General features: G+C 35.8%; 1 protein-coding gene across 1 annotated transcript in view; it reads right to left on the bottom strand.

Annotated features, from left to right (window-relative positions):
- Nucleotides 1–1,369: 1,369 nt before the first annotated feature.
- EPRS1 (glutamyl-prolyl-tRNA synthetase 1) overlaps nucleotides 1,370–13,957 on the bottom strand; it is a gene marked incomplete at both ends in the record, with an annotated part of 38,121 nt that continues 25,533 nt past the window's right edge. The window contains 12 exons of the mRNA XM_079532812.1: nucleotides 1,370–1,520; nucleotides 1,786–1,850; nucleotides 4,900–4,978; nucleotides 5,876–6,036; nucleotides 8,706–8,879; nucleotides 9,252–9,449; nucleotides 9,572–9,727; nucleotides 10,360–10,461; nucleotides 10,813–10,892; nucleotides 11,681–11,753; nucleotides 11,877–12,086; nucleotides 12,946–12,997. Coding sequence (XP_079388938.1) covers nucleotides 1,370–1,520; nucleotides 1,786–1,850; nucleotides 4,900–4,978; nucleotides 5,876–6,036; nucleotides 8,706–8,879; nucleotides 9,252–9,449; nucleotides 9,572–9,727; nucleotides 10,360–10,461; nucleotides 10,813–10,892; nucleotides 11,681–11,753; nucleotides 11,877–12,086; nucleotides 12,946–12,997 — 1,501 coding nt within the window. The remainder of the gene's footprint in view (nucleotides 1,521–1,785; nucleotides 1,851–4,899; nucleotides 4,979–5,875; nucleotides 6,037–8,705; nucleotides 8,880–9,251; nucleotides 9,450–9,571; nucleotides 9,728–10,359; nucleotides 10,462–10,812; nucleotides 10,893–11,680; nucleotides 11,754–11,876; nucleotides 12,087–12,945; nucleotides 12,998–13,957) is intronic.

Below are 13,957 nucleotides of genomic sequence, written 5' to 3'. Positions count from 1 at the left end.
AAAAAAAAAAATCAAACAAACCCACTGCAGACTGAGAGCGACTCAGTTCTGAGAACAGCGCTGTCAACATGTTTACTCATGACTGTGATCAAGCCAACTGGTTGAAGGTTGGCTGTTTGTTCAGACTGATAAGGTTTCAGTGTTAAAGATTGCATTTAGTTTTGCCTTTTCTTTGTTCTGCACTGTTAGAAGCTTACATAACGTCAATTTTAAAATACTGATGTCATAAAGCATTTTAATGAGAGCTGAAACTGCTCATGTGTTCTTAATGACGTGGGGTTTTTTTCTGTAAAAAAGCAGGGATTCATGTTGCATACAGTTCCAGGAAGAGTTTGGGGACAATCTTGCTGGTTCTATTTTTTAATTGGCAAATTTTCCCTTCAAGTCAAGGGGTTTAGGGAAACAGCCTTCAAACTTACCAGAAAGCAAGGAACAAGTTAAACATGTGCCATGCAACTGTTACCATTTTGTGTATTGCTGAGACTTTTTGTTTTTTTTAAGCCAATCCTATACTATTTCCTCTCCCCAAATTATTTCAGACCCTCTGCAACATGTAGCCTTCTCTGTGGAAGCAACACCTAGTAAGTGAAGAAAAAAAAAAAGACTTTAAGAAGCTTGTAATTAACAGAACCACAGTCTAAAATCTTCAGCACTGAAAACAGCTTTTCAGATTGCCTATAAACAACTGACTGCAGTATCTGCATGAGACAACTATAAATGCCAGGTTATAAGATAAGAGAAACAGACCTTTGCAAAGTCATTCACCTACATCTCGCTAACAACGTGACATTTAATTAAAGACAGGCTTTCAAATGTGTTTCACAATGGGATGAATATATTCCTTGGAGCACCTGGCTCAAAAGAGAGTTTTCGAAAAGAGTAGAATTCATCTCGCCTAAAAGCCTGCACTGAAAATTGAAAAATTTACAAGCTTTGAAGGCAAAATTGAAAGCAGATGTCTTATCTAAGAAGTTTTCGTAGGAACTGTATTGGAGCGTTGATGACGTTCTCTCCAATCTTTTAGGCACGTTCTCATAGAGTACAAGAAAACATATGAACTAAAAAATGAAATATTAGACATGAACAAGGCGTATTCTGTCCCCTCCACTCAGCAACACGTAAAGAAACAAAAGCACATTACAGCTCATAGTACATGTTTATTATTAGAGGTGTTTACAGAAAAGTCTGCGAAGTACTGCTAGTCTAAGACTGACATTGGGGGTGTTTATGGTTTATGGCTTTGTTGTTGTTGTTTTTTTTTCTGAATTATCTAAAAAGTCGCAAAACTGATTACGTTTGGGGCCTATTTCAGTCTTATTAAAAAAAAGTTCAATTCACAGATAAAGGAGAAGGTGCTTCCATTAGCAGTTTAGTAACTACGACCAAAGAGGGTGTAAAACTTGGCAGGGTTCTTGCCGCAGACACATCTCTCCCCACTCTGTAGTTCACGGAGTGGCTGGAAAGGTATGCAAAGACTTTTTGCTCCCATGGAGGGGGCACCAGGCTCAAGATCTTGATCTCTGAAATAAAAGCATATTCGTAAATAAAAGCACTTCTTATAAAACAGAGATGCAAAGTGTACCATGCGTAAAATCTTGAATGCACACCAGCTACTCTGAAAGTGTCAAAACTAAGGGACTAAGTATGCTGAATTATGCAGGACAGCAAGGGTCAAGGGTGAAGAGTACATTTCTGCCATACCAACAGGTATCCTACATACTGTTTTACATTCAAACATCTTTGTTTTGATTCCAGTAGATGCTTTCCAGTTCACTTATATTTTACCTGGCAGTGGTCTTCTTGATCCAATCCTCACACTCACTTTCTCCACAAAAAGGGATTTGTACTATCTGAAATGGAAAGGAGCAAAGGAGTGGAGAAAAAAAAAAAAGTCAGTTATAGATCCACAAAAGAACTCCTCCTTGTCTCTGGAACAATCCTAAACCTTAAGATCTCATACGTATCTCAAAGTAGGAACATTTCTGATTGCTTTAATTAAAATTTAATAGCCCATATTAATAGCCCATATAATAGCCCAACAGAGAAATACGTAAGCCTAGTCATCCTTCCACTGAGCTCCATGAAGAAACCCGACACAGAATTTAAATGAAGACAGGGTGCTAGTATTTTTTTTTCTTTTAAATGTAACACATCTGCTACGTGTGGAAAGCATAAATTTTGTTTTCTCTTGGAAATACCCCGTTTTTCAGGAAAAGTTTAAACTTTTCAAACTGCAGAATAAACATCTGGTTACACAGTGCAAGACAGCGCCTTCCCAGTTTAATTCCAGTACAATGACTTTTCGTATTTTCTGAGTAAGACAGTAGTGTATTTAAAGATAAAACTGAACCACCAAGCGCACATTTTTCTTGTAGAAAAAATAAACGGTGTATGATTTCAGTTGGTTTCAATGTTAGATAGCTGAAAACTGAGAAAGTAGATGTGAAGTCTCATATAATCAGCATCCAGCTTGGCGAGCGTAACAGATCTCTTTCAAGTGCTGAACCTCATTTTACAGATGTTTTATATTTTTAGTAGATTTGTAGTGGAAATTATGTTGACTCCTAAAAATTAAGATTACTGGTAAAAAAAGACACCCCCTGCCCCCACACAAGCACTCATGTAATGCTAATAGCTGAAGGCAATAGAGCTACTAAATTCTGACTGCACAGTCATTTTCATTCTATCAACACTATGAATAAGGTGCACTGATCATAGAATGGCCAGGGTTGGAAGGGACCTCAAAGATCATGAATCTCCAACCCCCCTGCCACATGCAGGGCCACCAACCTCCTCATTTAATACTAGACCAGGCTGCCCAGAGCGTCATCCAATCTGGCCCTGAATACCTCCAGGTATTCCGGGGCATCCACAACCTCTCTGGGCAGCCTGTGCCAGCACCTCACCACTCTCTAGCAAAGAACTATTCTTACAGCTTGAACTGAACTTTGCATAGAGCTTAAAAAAAAAAAGATTAAAAAAAAAAAAAACAACACAGAAGCAGCCCATATGTTTGAAGAGCTAACAGACTACATTTCACTTACAGTCAGGGGAAAGGAGTAACAGCAATAAAGCAGGAGTAGTTCAGTTTAAAGATTTTTTTAAAACCATACCCAGTGCTAGCGGTATAATTTAAAGAAATTACAGAATACATTTGCCATAAGATATGGTCCATAAAACATCTACAGGTAGACAGGAAGTCATAAAATAACGTAACTCAGTTTTTTCCACACAGATACGGTGATTAGAATGAACTTCTGGAACCTAAGTACTAAAATGGTGTAAGCATCTTCAATTTGGAAGATTTTACTTGTTCGTATTTCCAAGTTTCACTATATATTAAACTACATTTAAACTATATTGAACAAAGAGTGCAATTCCTCCTCTAGCCGTACATAAAACTCAGTAACTGCCCATTGAAGATCACACTTTACAGTATCATTTGAGATCACCTGCAGTAGATGGGGAAAAAAGGGGGTACCTACAGCATTCATCAAAACTATACTTTTCACATGTACATAAATCACCTTTTAGAATTAACTTCACACTCCATTTTTGCAATGAACTGAACTCTCCATTTTAATAATTTTTACACATAAGCTTACATTTTCCTTGACTGTTTCTTTGTCTTGAAGATAGACAAATACAGTTTCAAGCAGTGCTTATTTCAGAAAGTGAAAGATAGATAATGATACATCCTGAAATCACAACACACAGGAGTGGTAGTACTATTTACACACCAATACAGATCAGAATTGTTTGCTAATCAAAGACTAAAGATTTTTTGTCTTTAAATCTACCACCAGAATCATCTGATGCCTTACAGAGACCTGCATGAACAAAATTGTACTTTGCAGTCAGCAGGAAGAGCCTCAACCTATTTGGAAACAGCATATTTCACTCTTGTATTTAGTTTTGTAGAGGAACATTAGGCAACATTACTATTATCTATTATTATCTATGCATAAAGAATGTCTAAAAAAAAAAAAACAAAAAACAACAACCAACCCCATATCCTCCACTCAATAAGCATGCTAAAATCAGTCCCTCCTCTGAAGTTCACAACTATTCCTCCAAAACTTGTTATAAATTGGATTCAAGTGCAATAGAAGCAGCAATAATAGAGCACAATGGATTGCCAAGGCTAAGATTAACTTATAAAGATATATCTGAAGTCAACTGAAGTAACTGGGTTTATGACATGCTAGCATTTTCCATTAGAAATTCTGAAATTTTCAGACTAGATCTAATTGGTACAACTCTGTAAAATACACAGCCTTAATGATTCATTCCAAAGCTCTGACAGTACTGCCTCCTATTTTACATGTCATTCCAAGGTGAGTACTGACTCCCAGTAACTCTAAATGAACCCAGTGGCTTCGACCTGGATCATAAAGGCAAATCTTTGACAAAAGTAGAATGTACTTTAGACTCTTAACTTAGACACTATTACAAGAGAAGTGTTTTTCACTGTTCTTTATTAACATAGTAACAGTAGCTTATCATAATCTGAACAAAATATTTATATTAATATCTCTGAAAAGCACTTAGTAATAAAAAGAGAACATTTTAAATGCAAATCAAACCGCAGCGATGTAAGTTACCTCAGGACTTGATGCCACTCCTTACATTAGCACCGGAATTTGTAATGAACACAGTATTTCAGCAAGAATAAATACATTAAAAAACTTATCCAAAAAATTTGGAAAAACTAATCTTCCTTAGTGTAACTCCATAGGAAACACTTCCATATCCTTTTTAGGGAAGAGTTCTATAAAACTACTAAAGTATGTGTGTATGTTCATAGGCTTTGAAATTTCTAGCCTCCAACTATTCATTAGAGACAGAAAGCAGAGGAAGGCTTTTACCAGGATTTTGGAATGAAGTAAGTTTCCTTACCTTTCCTGAATCAAGCTCCTTTTGAAAGTCTTCCATATTATTGGCCACCACCATATGATTTCTTAAGTCTTCAGAAGCTCTGTAAAAAGGAGATGGGGGGGAACTCAAGGTAGATTAACACTTAACCTCATTGGCCAACAGAACCAAATTTTCAGAGTTTGTCAAAACGAAAAGTTAGAAGAACTATATATTCATTCCAATTATGTTTTTCTACCAGTCCTGCCACCAAAAAGATAAAATTTTGAGTGACCGCTAACAGGCTATACAGGCTGCTGCATATTTTACTATGCTCATTCACACTGTTTTGCATATCAGTTCAATACTGGCCAGCTGTAGATACAAACAGATAAATACTGTGGAGATAGATTTTCTTTCAATTTAGTTAGAAAGCATTCTAATATTCCAATTCTGAATAAATAAACATATTTTGCTTGTAAGTAACTGGGATCACCACAGACGACAGTATATTCCAGCAGTAAAACTCTGCAGTGATCGGCACGCAGAAGATTTGGCATATGAAATAACTGCAAACAGTTTAAAAGCATTGCTTACGAGCAAACAATCATATGAAAATCAATAGAACATATGGCCTTAACACAAACTTCTGAAAACAGATCTTCAACTTTTCGTCAACTTCATGTCTTCCAAAATTCCCTACCAAGAGCATATTTCAGGAATGAATCTTGTACAAAATTATCCTGTTAACTATTTATTAATTTAAAAAAAAAAAAAAAAATACTTCACTGAGTTCTTGTAAGGAAGTTCATAATCTTTGGCATTCTCTTTCATGACCTAAAGGAAGCTTTTAATCACTGCGGGTGAGTAAGTTTCAGAGGTAGAAGAATGAAATACTACTATCAGAAAGGTGGTCCAAACCCATCTTTCTGCACAGTTCAATCAATGACTTGAGGAAATTATTCTATCATCTTAAGAACATCTGTGATTACCACAGGCATTTCTACCTCTCTCAATTTACCTGTTGTATAGATTAGCGTGGATTTCCTCCAAAATCTGCTTCAGTTTCTCTTCTGCCTCATGTTCCGAAAAGGTCAGCTTCTGTCCTGTGTCTCTTCTGACAGCTACAAACTGTTGGCTCTTCATGTCTCGTGGTCCCACTTCAAGCCTGACAGGTACACCCTTTGTGGGAGAAAAAAAAAAAAAAAGTGACAAACTATAATGAGTACACAAATCTCACAGGAGTTACTTTCCTCCTTTATTTTGCTTTAAAGTACAGTCTTAACATGGAACTCCTTCAAATATTTAAGTTCTTTGAAATAAATGAGTAAAATAAATAAATTAGTAAAAATACGAAAATGTATTAGTAAATACATCAGTAAAAATATAAAAATGAAATAAATGAGTAAAAGCAGTACAATGATTATCAATTTCTGTCTTTCCTATTCACAGCCTTTTCACTTGTGCATATCTTGTTGCAGTCATGCTTTGCTAGTTTGGAGACTGCATCTGTGCCAACATGTGATATCAAGAGTGTTAAAACACTGCTGATACTACACTCAGTTACCTCAAATAGTGCCAATCTTGTTTTTAGAGCTTTTATTCCCCATAAACTTCAGTGATAGGAACTATGTAATTTCTCATCTCTCATGTACAGGCAAGCAAAGATTTCATTTTACTGGTCAGTTAGAAGTCTACCAAGTCTCATGTATTCTCCTTTACATCCTGCTAATGTGGACTGTAAGCTGTATGCAGAGTCCATAAGAGCGTATGTAGAGGTGTATGCAGTTTTATTCCACGTAAAAGAAATCTCATCAGTAAGCTAAAAGTTAAAAACATCACACAGATATTTAGCCAAGCTTCCCATTAACTTTGTTCTCAGAAATTTCTTCAAGTTCACAGCTTCTAAATGATTCTCCATAACTCAAAGTCTTTATGCTAAAATGTATGAACAATGGAATGAAATCCATCTGAAGGAAGATTTATGTACTCCTCCTGCAAAGCTACAGAATAAGCTGTTCAAAACCGTATCAAATAACATCAAAATCATTTTAATTTACGGCATATAGAAAAAATGGCCTCCATAATTAAAACTCTGCCAAAAATATTTAGTGCTTTCATGTCGGAAATGTGCTGAGAAGCAGATAAGTCAAAATACTTTACAGTTTCCTTTTGTATTTATAACTTTAGTACCCTTGTATATATATATATTTGTACCCTATTATACTTCCTTATTAGTACTCAGTAAAATGACTGCACTTTGCCTGCAGTTGAAGATGTAGTTTATGCATATTCTGACTGTTCCTGTTCTGTCAAAATTTAAGCCAAGAATATAAAATGCCAGAGCTTTGTTTGTGAGATTGTTTTGGGGGGAGAAGAGGAAATTCAGGGAGTGTTGGGAACACAAGACAATTTTATAAATATATAGTGTGTATATGTATACATATACACTAATGACATTTAGCTACAATACAAATATAAGGTTGCACATATAAATGACTTATGCAGAATATTCTCATCAATTTTATAAAAAGCATCAATTTTGCATCCTCCTGCACGTCCTTGGTAAACCTGATTTTTGTTGTATTTTTAAAAAGCTTCCTAACGTGGACTATTGGAATTACAACTCCACTTTAAAAAACATAAGAGGTTAAAAGAAAAGGAAAGAGAACCTGAACACAAAAACTTTTAACAGCTCAGGGAGTTTCCATCAATTTATGCTGAAGATGAACATATTCCAACTAATTTCAAATTCCAGACATGGCATTACTCAATATGTTGTCCATTTCTAATTAACACTGTTTCACTCAGCTCTGCTATTTTTATTTTTCAAAAGACTATTATTTCTGATGAAACAAACAACTAATATATGAGGGGCAACATAAGTGTTTTAAATCAACAAAATCACTCTTTTCTTTGTTACAGCTGTACAGGTTTACCATCTCTGTTCCGTTGTGTGCAAATGACATACTGTTGACACCCTTAATCACTTCATACAAATTTTTAAACATGCAGTTGATTTTCTAGGTATATAAGGTAGGTTCAGGATGTGCTAATAATATGCATATCCCAGCAAACTGTGAAGTCTCAGAAAGCACTCCATTTATCAGTAAGCAGAATACTCAAATCACAGATTAGCTAATGTTGCAGAAGACCTTAAAGATCATCTAGTTCCAACCCCATTGCTGTGGGCAGGGCTGCCACCCACCAGATCAGGCTGCCCAGGATCCCATCCAACCTGGCCTTGAAAACCTTCCGGAATGTAGCATCCAGAACCTATCTGGGCAGATATGCCAACACCTCCCCTCCCTTTGAGTAAATAATTTCTTCTTAACATCTAACCTATCATCTTCCTTCTTGCAAGTCATTCCACCTTGTCCTATTACCATTAGACCATGTAAAAATTCAGTTCCCCTCCTACTTGTAAGCTCCCTCCCTTCAAGTACTGGAAGGCAGCAATGAGGACATCCAGGAGCCTTCTCTTCTCCGGGCTGAAGAAGCCCAGCTCCCTCAGTCCTTCACAGGAGAGGTGCTCCAGCCCTCTGATCACCTTCCTAGCCCTCCACATTCCTCCTGTACTGTGGGCCCCAAGCCTGGATGCAGCACTCCAGATGGGGCCCCACAAGTGCAGAGTAGAGGGAGACAATCACCTACCTTGCCCTGCTGACTACCTTTCCTTTGCTGCAGCCCAGGATACCACTGGCCTTCTGAACATGCAAGAGCATGATATAGAGGTGCTTATCAGGCTTCGTTTAGAAAAAACAATTACTTTCAGAATACAAGGCACACATATGTGCCCCCTATGTATCTCCCAGAGGGTATTTGAAATCCCCCCTAGGAAAAAAACATACCTTAAGTTCCCAGTGATTGAACTTCCAGCCAGGTGAATAGTTGTCTCTTAAATCAGCACGTACACGGACATTAGCACTAAGCAGCCTTTTACGATACTCATTACATTTCTTCAATAAAGCCTCTTTGTCCTCTTCAGAAAGGGTATTTGTGATACCACAGGGAATAATTACAACCTGCAATGTAACGTGACAGATATTTCACATTCTATAATAACTAGGTTGTAGTTTTTTTTTTTTTATAAGCTTAAACAAATATTGTGTCCCAGTAATTTCTTTCATGATCTCAGAAGTAAGGAATACACGTCCCTATTCATCCAAGTGAGACAATTATTTTCAACTGATTTATTATTAAAGGGAGATTGTTCATCACAAGCACCTGAAGAAAGTGTATTAACTTCGTAGAGAATGTTCTAGAATTAGCTCCTGTTCTACATTAAAACATTTTCAGTTCCCAGTATGAAAACCTCACGAATTCCAAGACAGGAAATGGAAAAAAAAATAGTAGTTAAAATAGTTAAAGGCATATTGTGAACAATTTCTACACACCTGAACACAAGCTACTCGAGGTGGGAGCACCAATCCCATGTTGTCTCCATGAATCATTGTCATTACACCAATAGTTCGAGTTGTAATGCCCCAGGAATTTTGATATGCATACTGCTTTTCTCCTGGTTTCTTTGGATCTTCAAACATGACTTCAAACATCTTCGAGAAGTTCTGTCCTAGGTGATGTGATGTTGCACCCTAAAATAGTTGCACACAAAAAAAATTCTGCTGGTTAACCTTAACAAATTTAGAGCTTTCATCGTCTTGCCATTTTTACTGGAAAATAACTGTTAAAAAAAAAAAAACTATTCAAGAAATACCTGGATAGCTCTTCCACTGGCAGATATAAATGCCTCTACAGTTGTTGTATAGTCACCCCCAGCAAATTTCTCCTTTTCTGTCTTCCTTCCTTTCACAACAGGTATTGCTAGGAGATCTTCATACACTTGAGCATAAAGATCAAGTATCTGCATCACCTACAACAAACAAACTGCTTTAGGAATTACTCAGTATTTTGCATTTGCTAAAAACAGAAATATTTTTATTCCCAAAATACTGGAGAAAAAAAAAAAAAAAAAAAGCAATACCTAGAACTTCCAAAATCCAATATTTTCCTCAAGATTGTGATAAAAAAAAAATTTCTTCCACTGCTTTGAATTTTATCTATTCTGTGAATGAAAACAACTATAGATTGTGAGAGAAAACAAGACAACTCATGCTAAAAAGCCGTGGTTATATTGACTTTTAGTCCCCATGTTAAAGTTTGAACATCTGCTAGGAATACGTCAACAATATTCAGTGAAGCCTGTCTTTAAGCATTACAATTTTTAGCAAGTAGTAAGTGAACTTCCCTGCTTTTTAAGGACATAAAACATCCTATTTAAAGGTCACACTCTTTAAACTTGTCATATTGTTTGAAATAACTAAAGACCCACCAGTAGGTTACACCTGAGAAAAAACAAAGGTTCTAGCACAGCTGACATTTTTCATGAGGGCTCTCAAAGAAAAGGAGACTGATTTTTTCACCAAGCTCTAGTTAAAAAGTTTTGTTTGCATTGCTATGGAGTAAGATAACTTTCTGAAAGCAAAAGCACATTTGCTTTATTACTTCCTCTGCAGCTTCTTCATATGTTGCAAATGCTGTGTGACCCTCTTGCCAAAGGAACTCACGAGTGCGAAGGAAAGGCTGAGGATGTTTGAACTCCCAACGCTGGAAACAAAAGACAACAGGAAAAAGAAAATGAATGTCAAAATGAGCACCACAGTCTCAAATTATTTATTAAAAATAAACTAACCTTTGAATTTAAAGCTCAAAAATTCCAAATAAAGCTAAAAAATCAACTATTTATAGATTCACACTCACATGATATCATCAACAGTATACATTAGCAAAGAGTTTCATTAAGAAGTAAGGATAAATAAAGTCATATAAACCACATTCATACTTCCGCCATGAAATACATTCTGTAATTAGTATCATTAGGCCATATCCACATGGGACAAACGATCTACAGTGCACTTAAAATAAATCACTTCAGTTAGAAATTACATGCTGACATACCACAACATTGCACCACTGATTAAGCTTGATAGGAAGATCTCTGTGTGACTGCACCCATTTTGCATATGCAGGATACATAACTGTGAAAAGAGGAAAGCAGTCTGGGTTCTCTGCATAATGCAGTCACTTTACACCAAAACTTTCTCTTCGCTACACATAAACAATATTCTCTACTTGAGAATCACACTTTCATGCTATAGTTTTCTTTAAAACATATTTGTTTAAACATACATTTTTGGTGAAAGAAGTATTTTCATTTTATCCTGTTTTGTTAGAAAATATTTTGCTTGTTCTTATGCAAGATGTGGATCAAATCAATCCAAAGCTTAACTATCTAATGACACACTTTCATTCACTGGCTTATAGTATGCAAATATATTCACATTCACCAATAAAAATCCATTGATATCAAGATTTCAGGATACTGTACCAGGCTTGACTCATTTAAAAATTCACCTAGCACTAAGTCTTAAAGTGTTTATATAAATTACTTAAAGGAAACTTTAGTAAAATTTAGTTTCACAACTGTTGTCAAAAGAACATTACAAAATGAATTATGAGATGAAGAATTTTATTTGCAAAAATACTTTTAAAAACAAACAAACAAAAAAACCAGTGTTTTTCTCAGTCACAGTTAGTTGATCATCAGGATATCAATAAAAAAAATTCTGAGGTGTAAATTTTCAGAAGAAGTCCATTGTGACTGTCTGTGACATTTGCTGTAAGCTGCAGCAGAATTTATGAAATATGGTGAGGATTTAAAGAAAACATTCTAAAAGACAAGTTTCCTCTTTCCAGAAAGGACTCTCATTTATAACCTTTACTGTACTGTTTCCTTTACAGATGAACTGCATGAGAAGAAGTCTACCTGTTTCACTTGTGGGGCGTATAGCAATCGGTTCAGCGAGTTCTGTTTTCCCAGATTTTGTGACCCAAGCAACCTAAAGGAAAAAACAGATAAATAAAAGAGAATCAAACAAGTTTGAAGAAAACCTGCTTTCATGCCCAGCTGTGAACTAATGGGTTGGGTTTTCTTATACTCATATTAAAGTTTTGAAGTATACCTCAGGGGCAAAATCAGCAATATGACTCTTCTCTTTCTCTAGTGCAGCCTGGGACACAAACATGGGGAAGTAGCAGTTTTCCACACCAAGTTTCTTGATTTCAGCATCAAAAAAATTCTTGATAGCTTCCCAAATGGCATGAGCCCAAGGACGAAGAACATAACAGCCACTCACATCATAGTATTCAATCATCTCTGCTTTTGTGATCACCTTTTAAAAAAATCAGAAACTTAAGTTCCAATCTCGTACAGAAATATTCAGTAATTCAAGCCTATGGCATGCAACTCAAGAAAAATCTCCTATTTAAAAGTATTTGGGCTCAAAATTTAGCAAAGTTAGACATAGAGACCATTTTTGTTACCTGTGAGAAAAGTTTAACCAGGAACATTAAGTTAAATAACAAACCTGAGCAACAAACTCAGAAACTGAATTTCATGAATCTAAGTAAGAGACAGGAACCAAGCTTCCAAAAACCAAATAACTGTGTTTCCTTAAGAACCTTCTCGAGCTCATGTTAAAAAGCATTTTTTATTTGTTTGTGTACATGCAAAGGCTGGAGTAGTAGGAGTAAGAGATAACATACACTGATATCTGATAACACAGCACAGATATCTATTTACAATCTTTCATAGATAGGGTAACCTAAACAAGTAATTTCTGTTCTGATTGTTTTGTACCTTGTGAGCCAGCTAACTCCTTCATTACCAACAGATGATAACTTTTGTTACCTTGGGATGAAACAACATTTCCACGCCTGTGACACTCCCATTATTTCACTAAAGTTTTGTGCAGCACACACAATGTGGAAACACACAGATATAGTGGGAAGTATGAAAGGGTTGACACACCAGACTGGGGTTTTTGTTGTTTATTTTATTCCCCAAGAACAGCTACCTTGGTCTTCAATCTATCACTTCTGTTTAAGACAGTGGCAAGAACACAAGAGTAGGCATATTGATTTGCATGGAAAAAAAAAAAATAGAAATACTAGATAAGATATAAAATCAAAGCAGATCCTGATTAACAAGAGGATGAAACAATTATTTAATTAACACTAGTGTGCACTTACCTGAGAGAACCACTCTGCGAGATTTTCTTCTTTTTTAGCTTCTAGACCCAACCTATGGTTTTAGAAAACAATCAGATTTGAGTCACTGAGCATTTAGCAATAAATTTTATCTTAATCTTTCTTTTTAAATTTGGGAGTGGGGTATGGACCTTAAGTGGGCAGAAAGGAGGGTGCAGAGAACAGAATGCAATGCTGGAATTTCACTTCGTAATGCCAACTTTTCCCAATTTTTTTTCCCCCTGACAGTTCAAATATGAATTGTTTAGTATGGACTGCTAGCAGTTCCTCACCTGGCATAAGAAGAACATTTTATAAAAACAGATCTATTTCTTTTCCACTGTTTAAACCCTTCTAATTCTCATCAAGGTTGCATTAAAGATCCTCATAATATTGCACTAAAAAACCCAAGCATGTTCCATAAGAACATAAAACTAACACATGCAAGCTATGTTAATCTGGTTGGTTTTCTGTTTTGTTTTTGTAATTGTTTGTTTGCTAATTTGTAAGTTTTTCCTTGGTTTGGGCTGTTTGTTTGTTTATTTCTTACCCAACCTGGAACTATAGTTTCAAGAAAAAGAAGCAACTTGAATTATCCAATTAAACACATCAGTCACTCTAAGATAGAAAACATTCTACAATCAAAATAAAGATAAACAGTCAATCTCCAAAATCCTAGCAAAGGCCAAACTCCCTCATTTTTTTTTTTACCAGGCTTAGATAACAATAGATAAAAGCACACTTAGCATACCTTGATGAACAGAGAAAATTAAGGGTGAATTATCCCAGCATAATTTCTATTAAAAAATAACCATTCTCTAGCTCTACTACTAGGGATGTTGAGTCCTAAACTATAAATCTGAAATAGGAAACAGGCAGTGTTGCATAATATATGCTGTAACATATAAAAAACCTCTAAACTTTCAGTATGGGAGCAGGAGATGGAATGCACAGCAATCATCTCTGGAGAGTTCTAGCATTAGCATCCAAAGTGCCTTGCTCTGGATTATATAAT

The sequence above is a fragment of the Tetrao urogallus genome (genome assembly GCF_951394365.1).
Source record: "Tetrao urogallus genome assembly, chromosome: 2".
In the NCBI taxonomy this organism is placed as follows: domain Eukaryota; kingdom Metazoa; phylum Chordata; class Aves; order Galliformes; family Phasianidae; genus Tetrao; species Tetrao urogallus.
The sequence above is the reverse complement of the archived record's forward strand: the minus strand, read 5'-3'. Positions and strand labels throughout refer to the sequence as shown.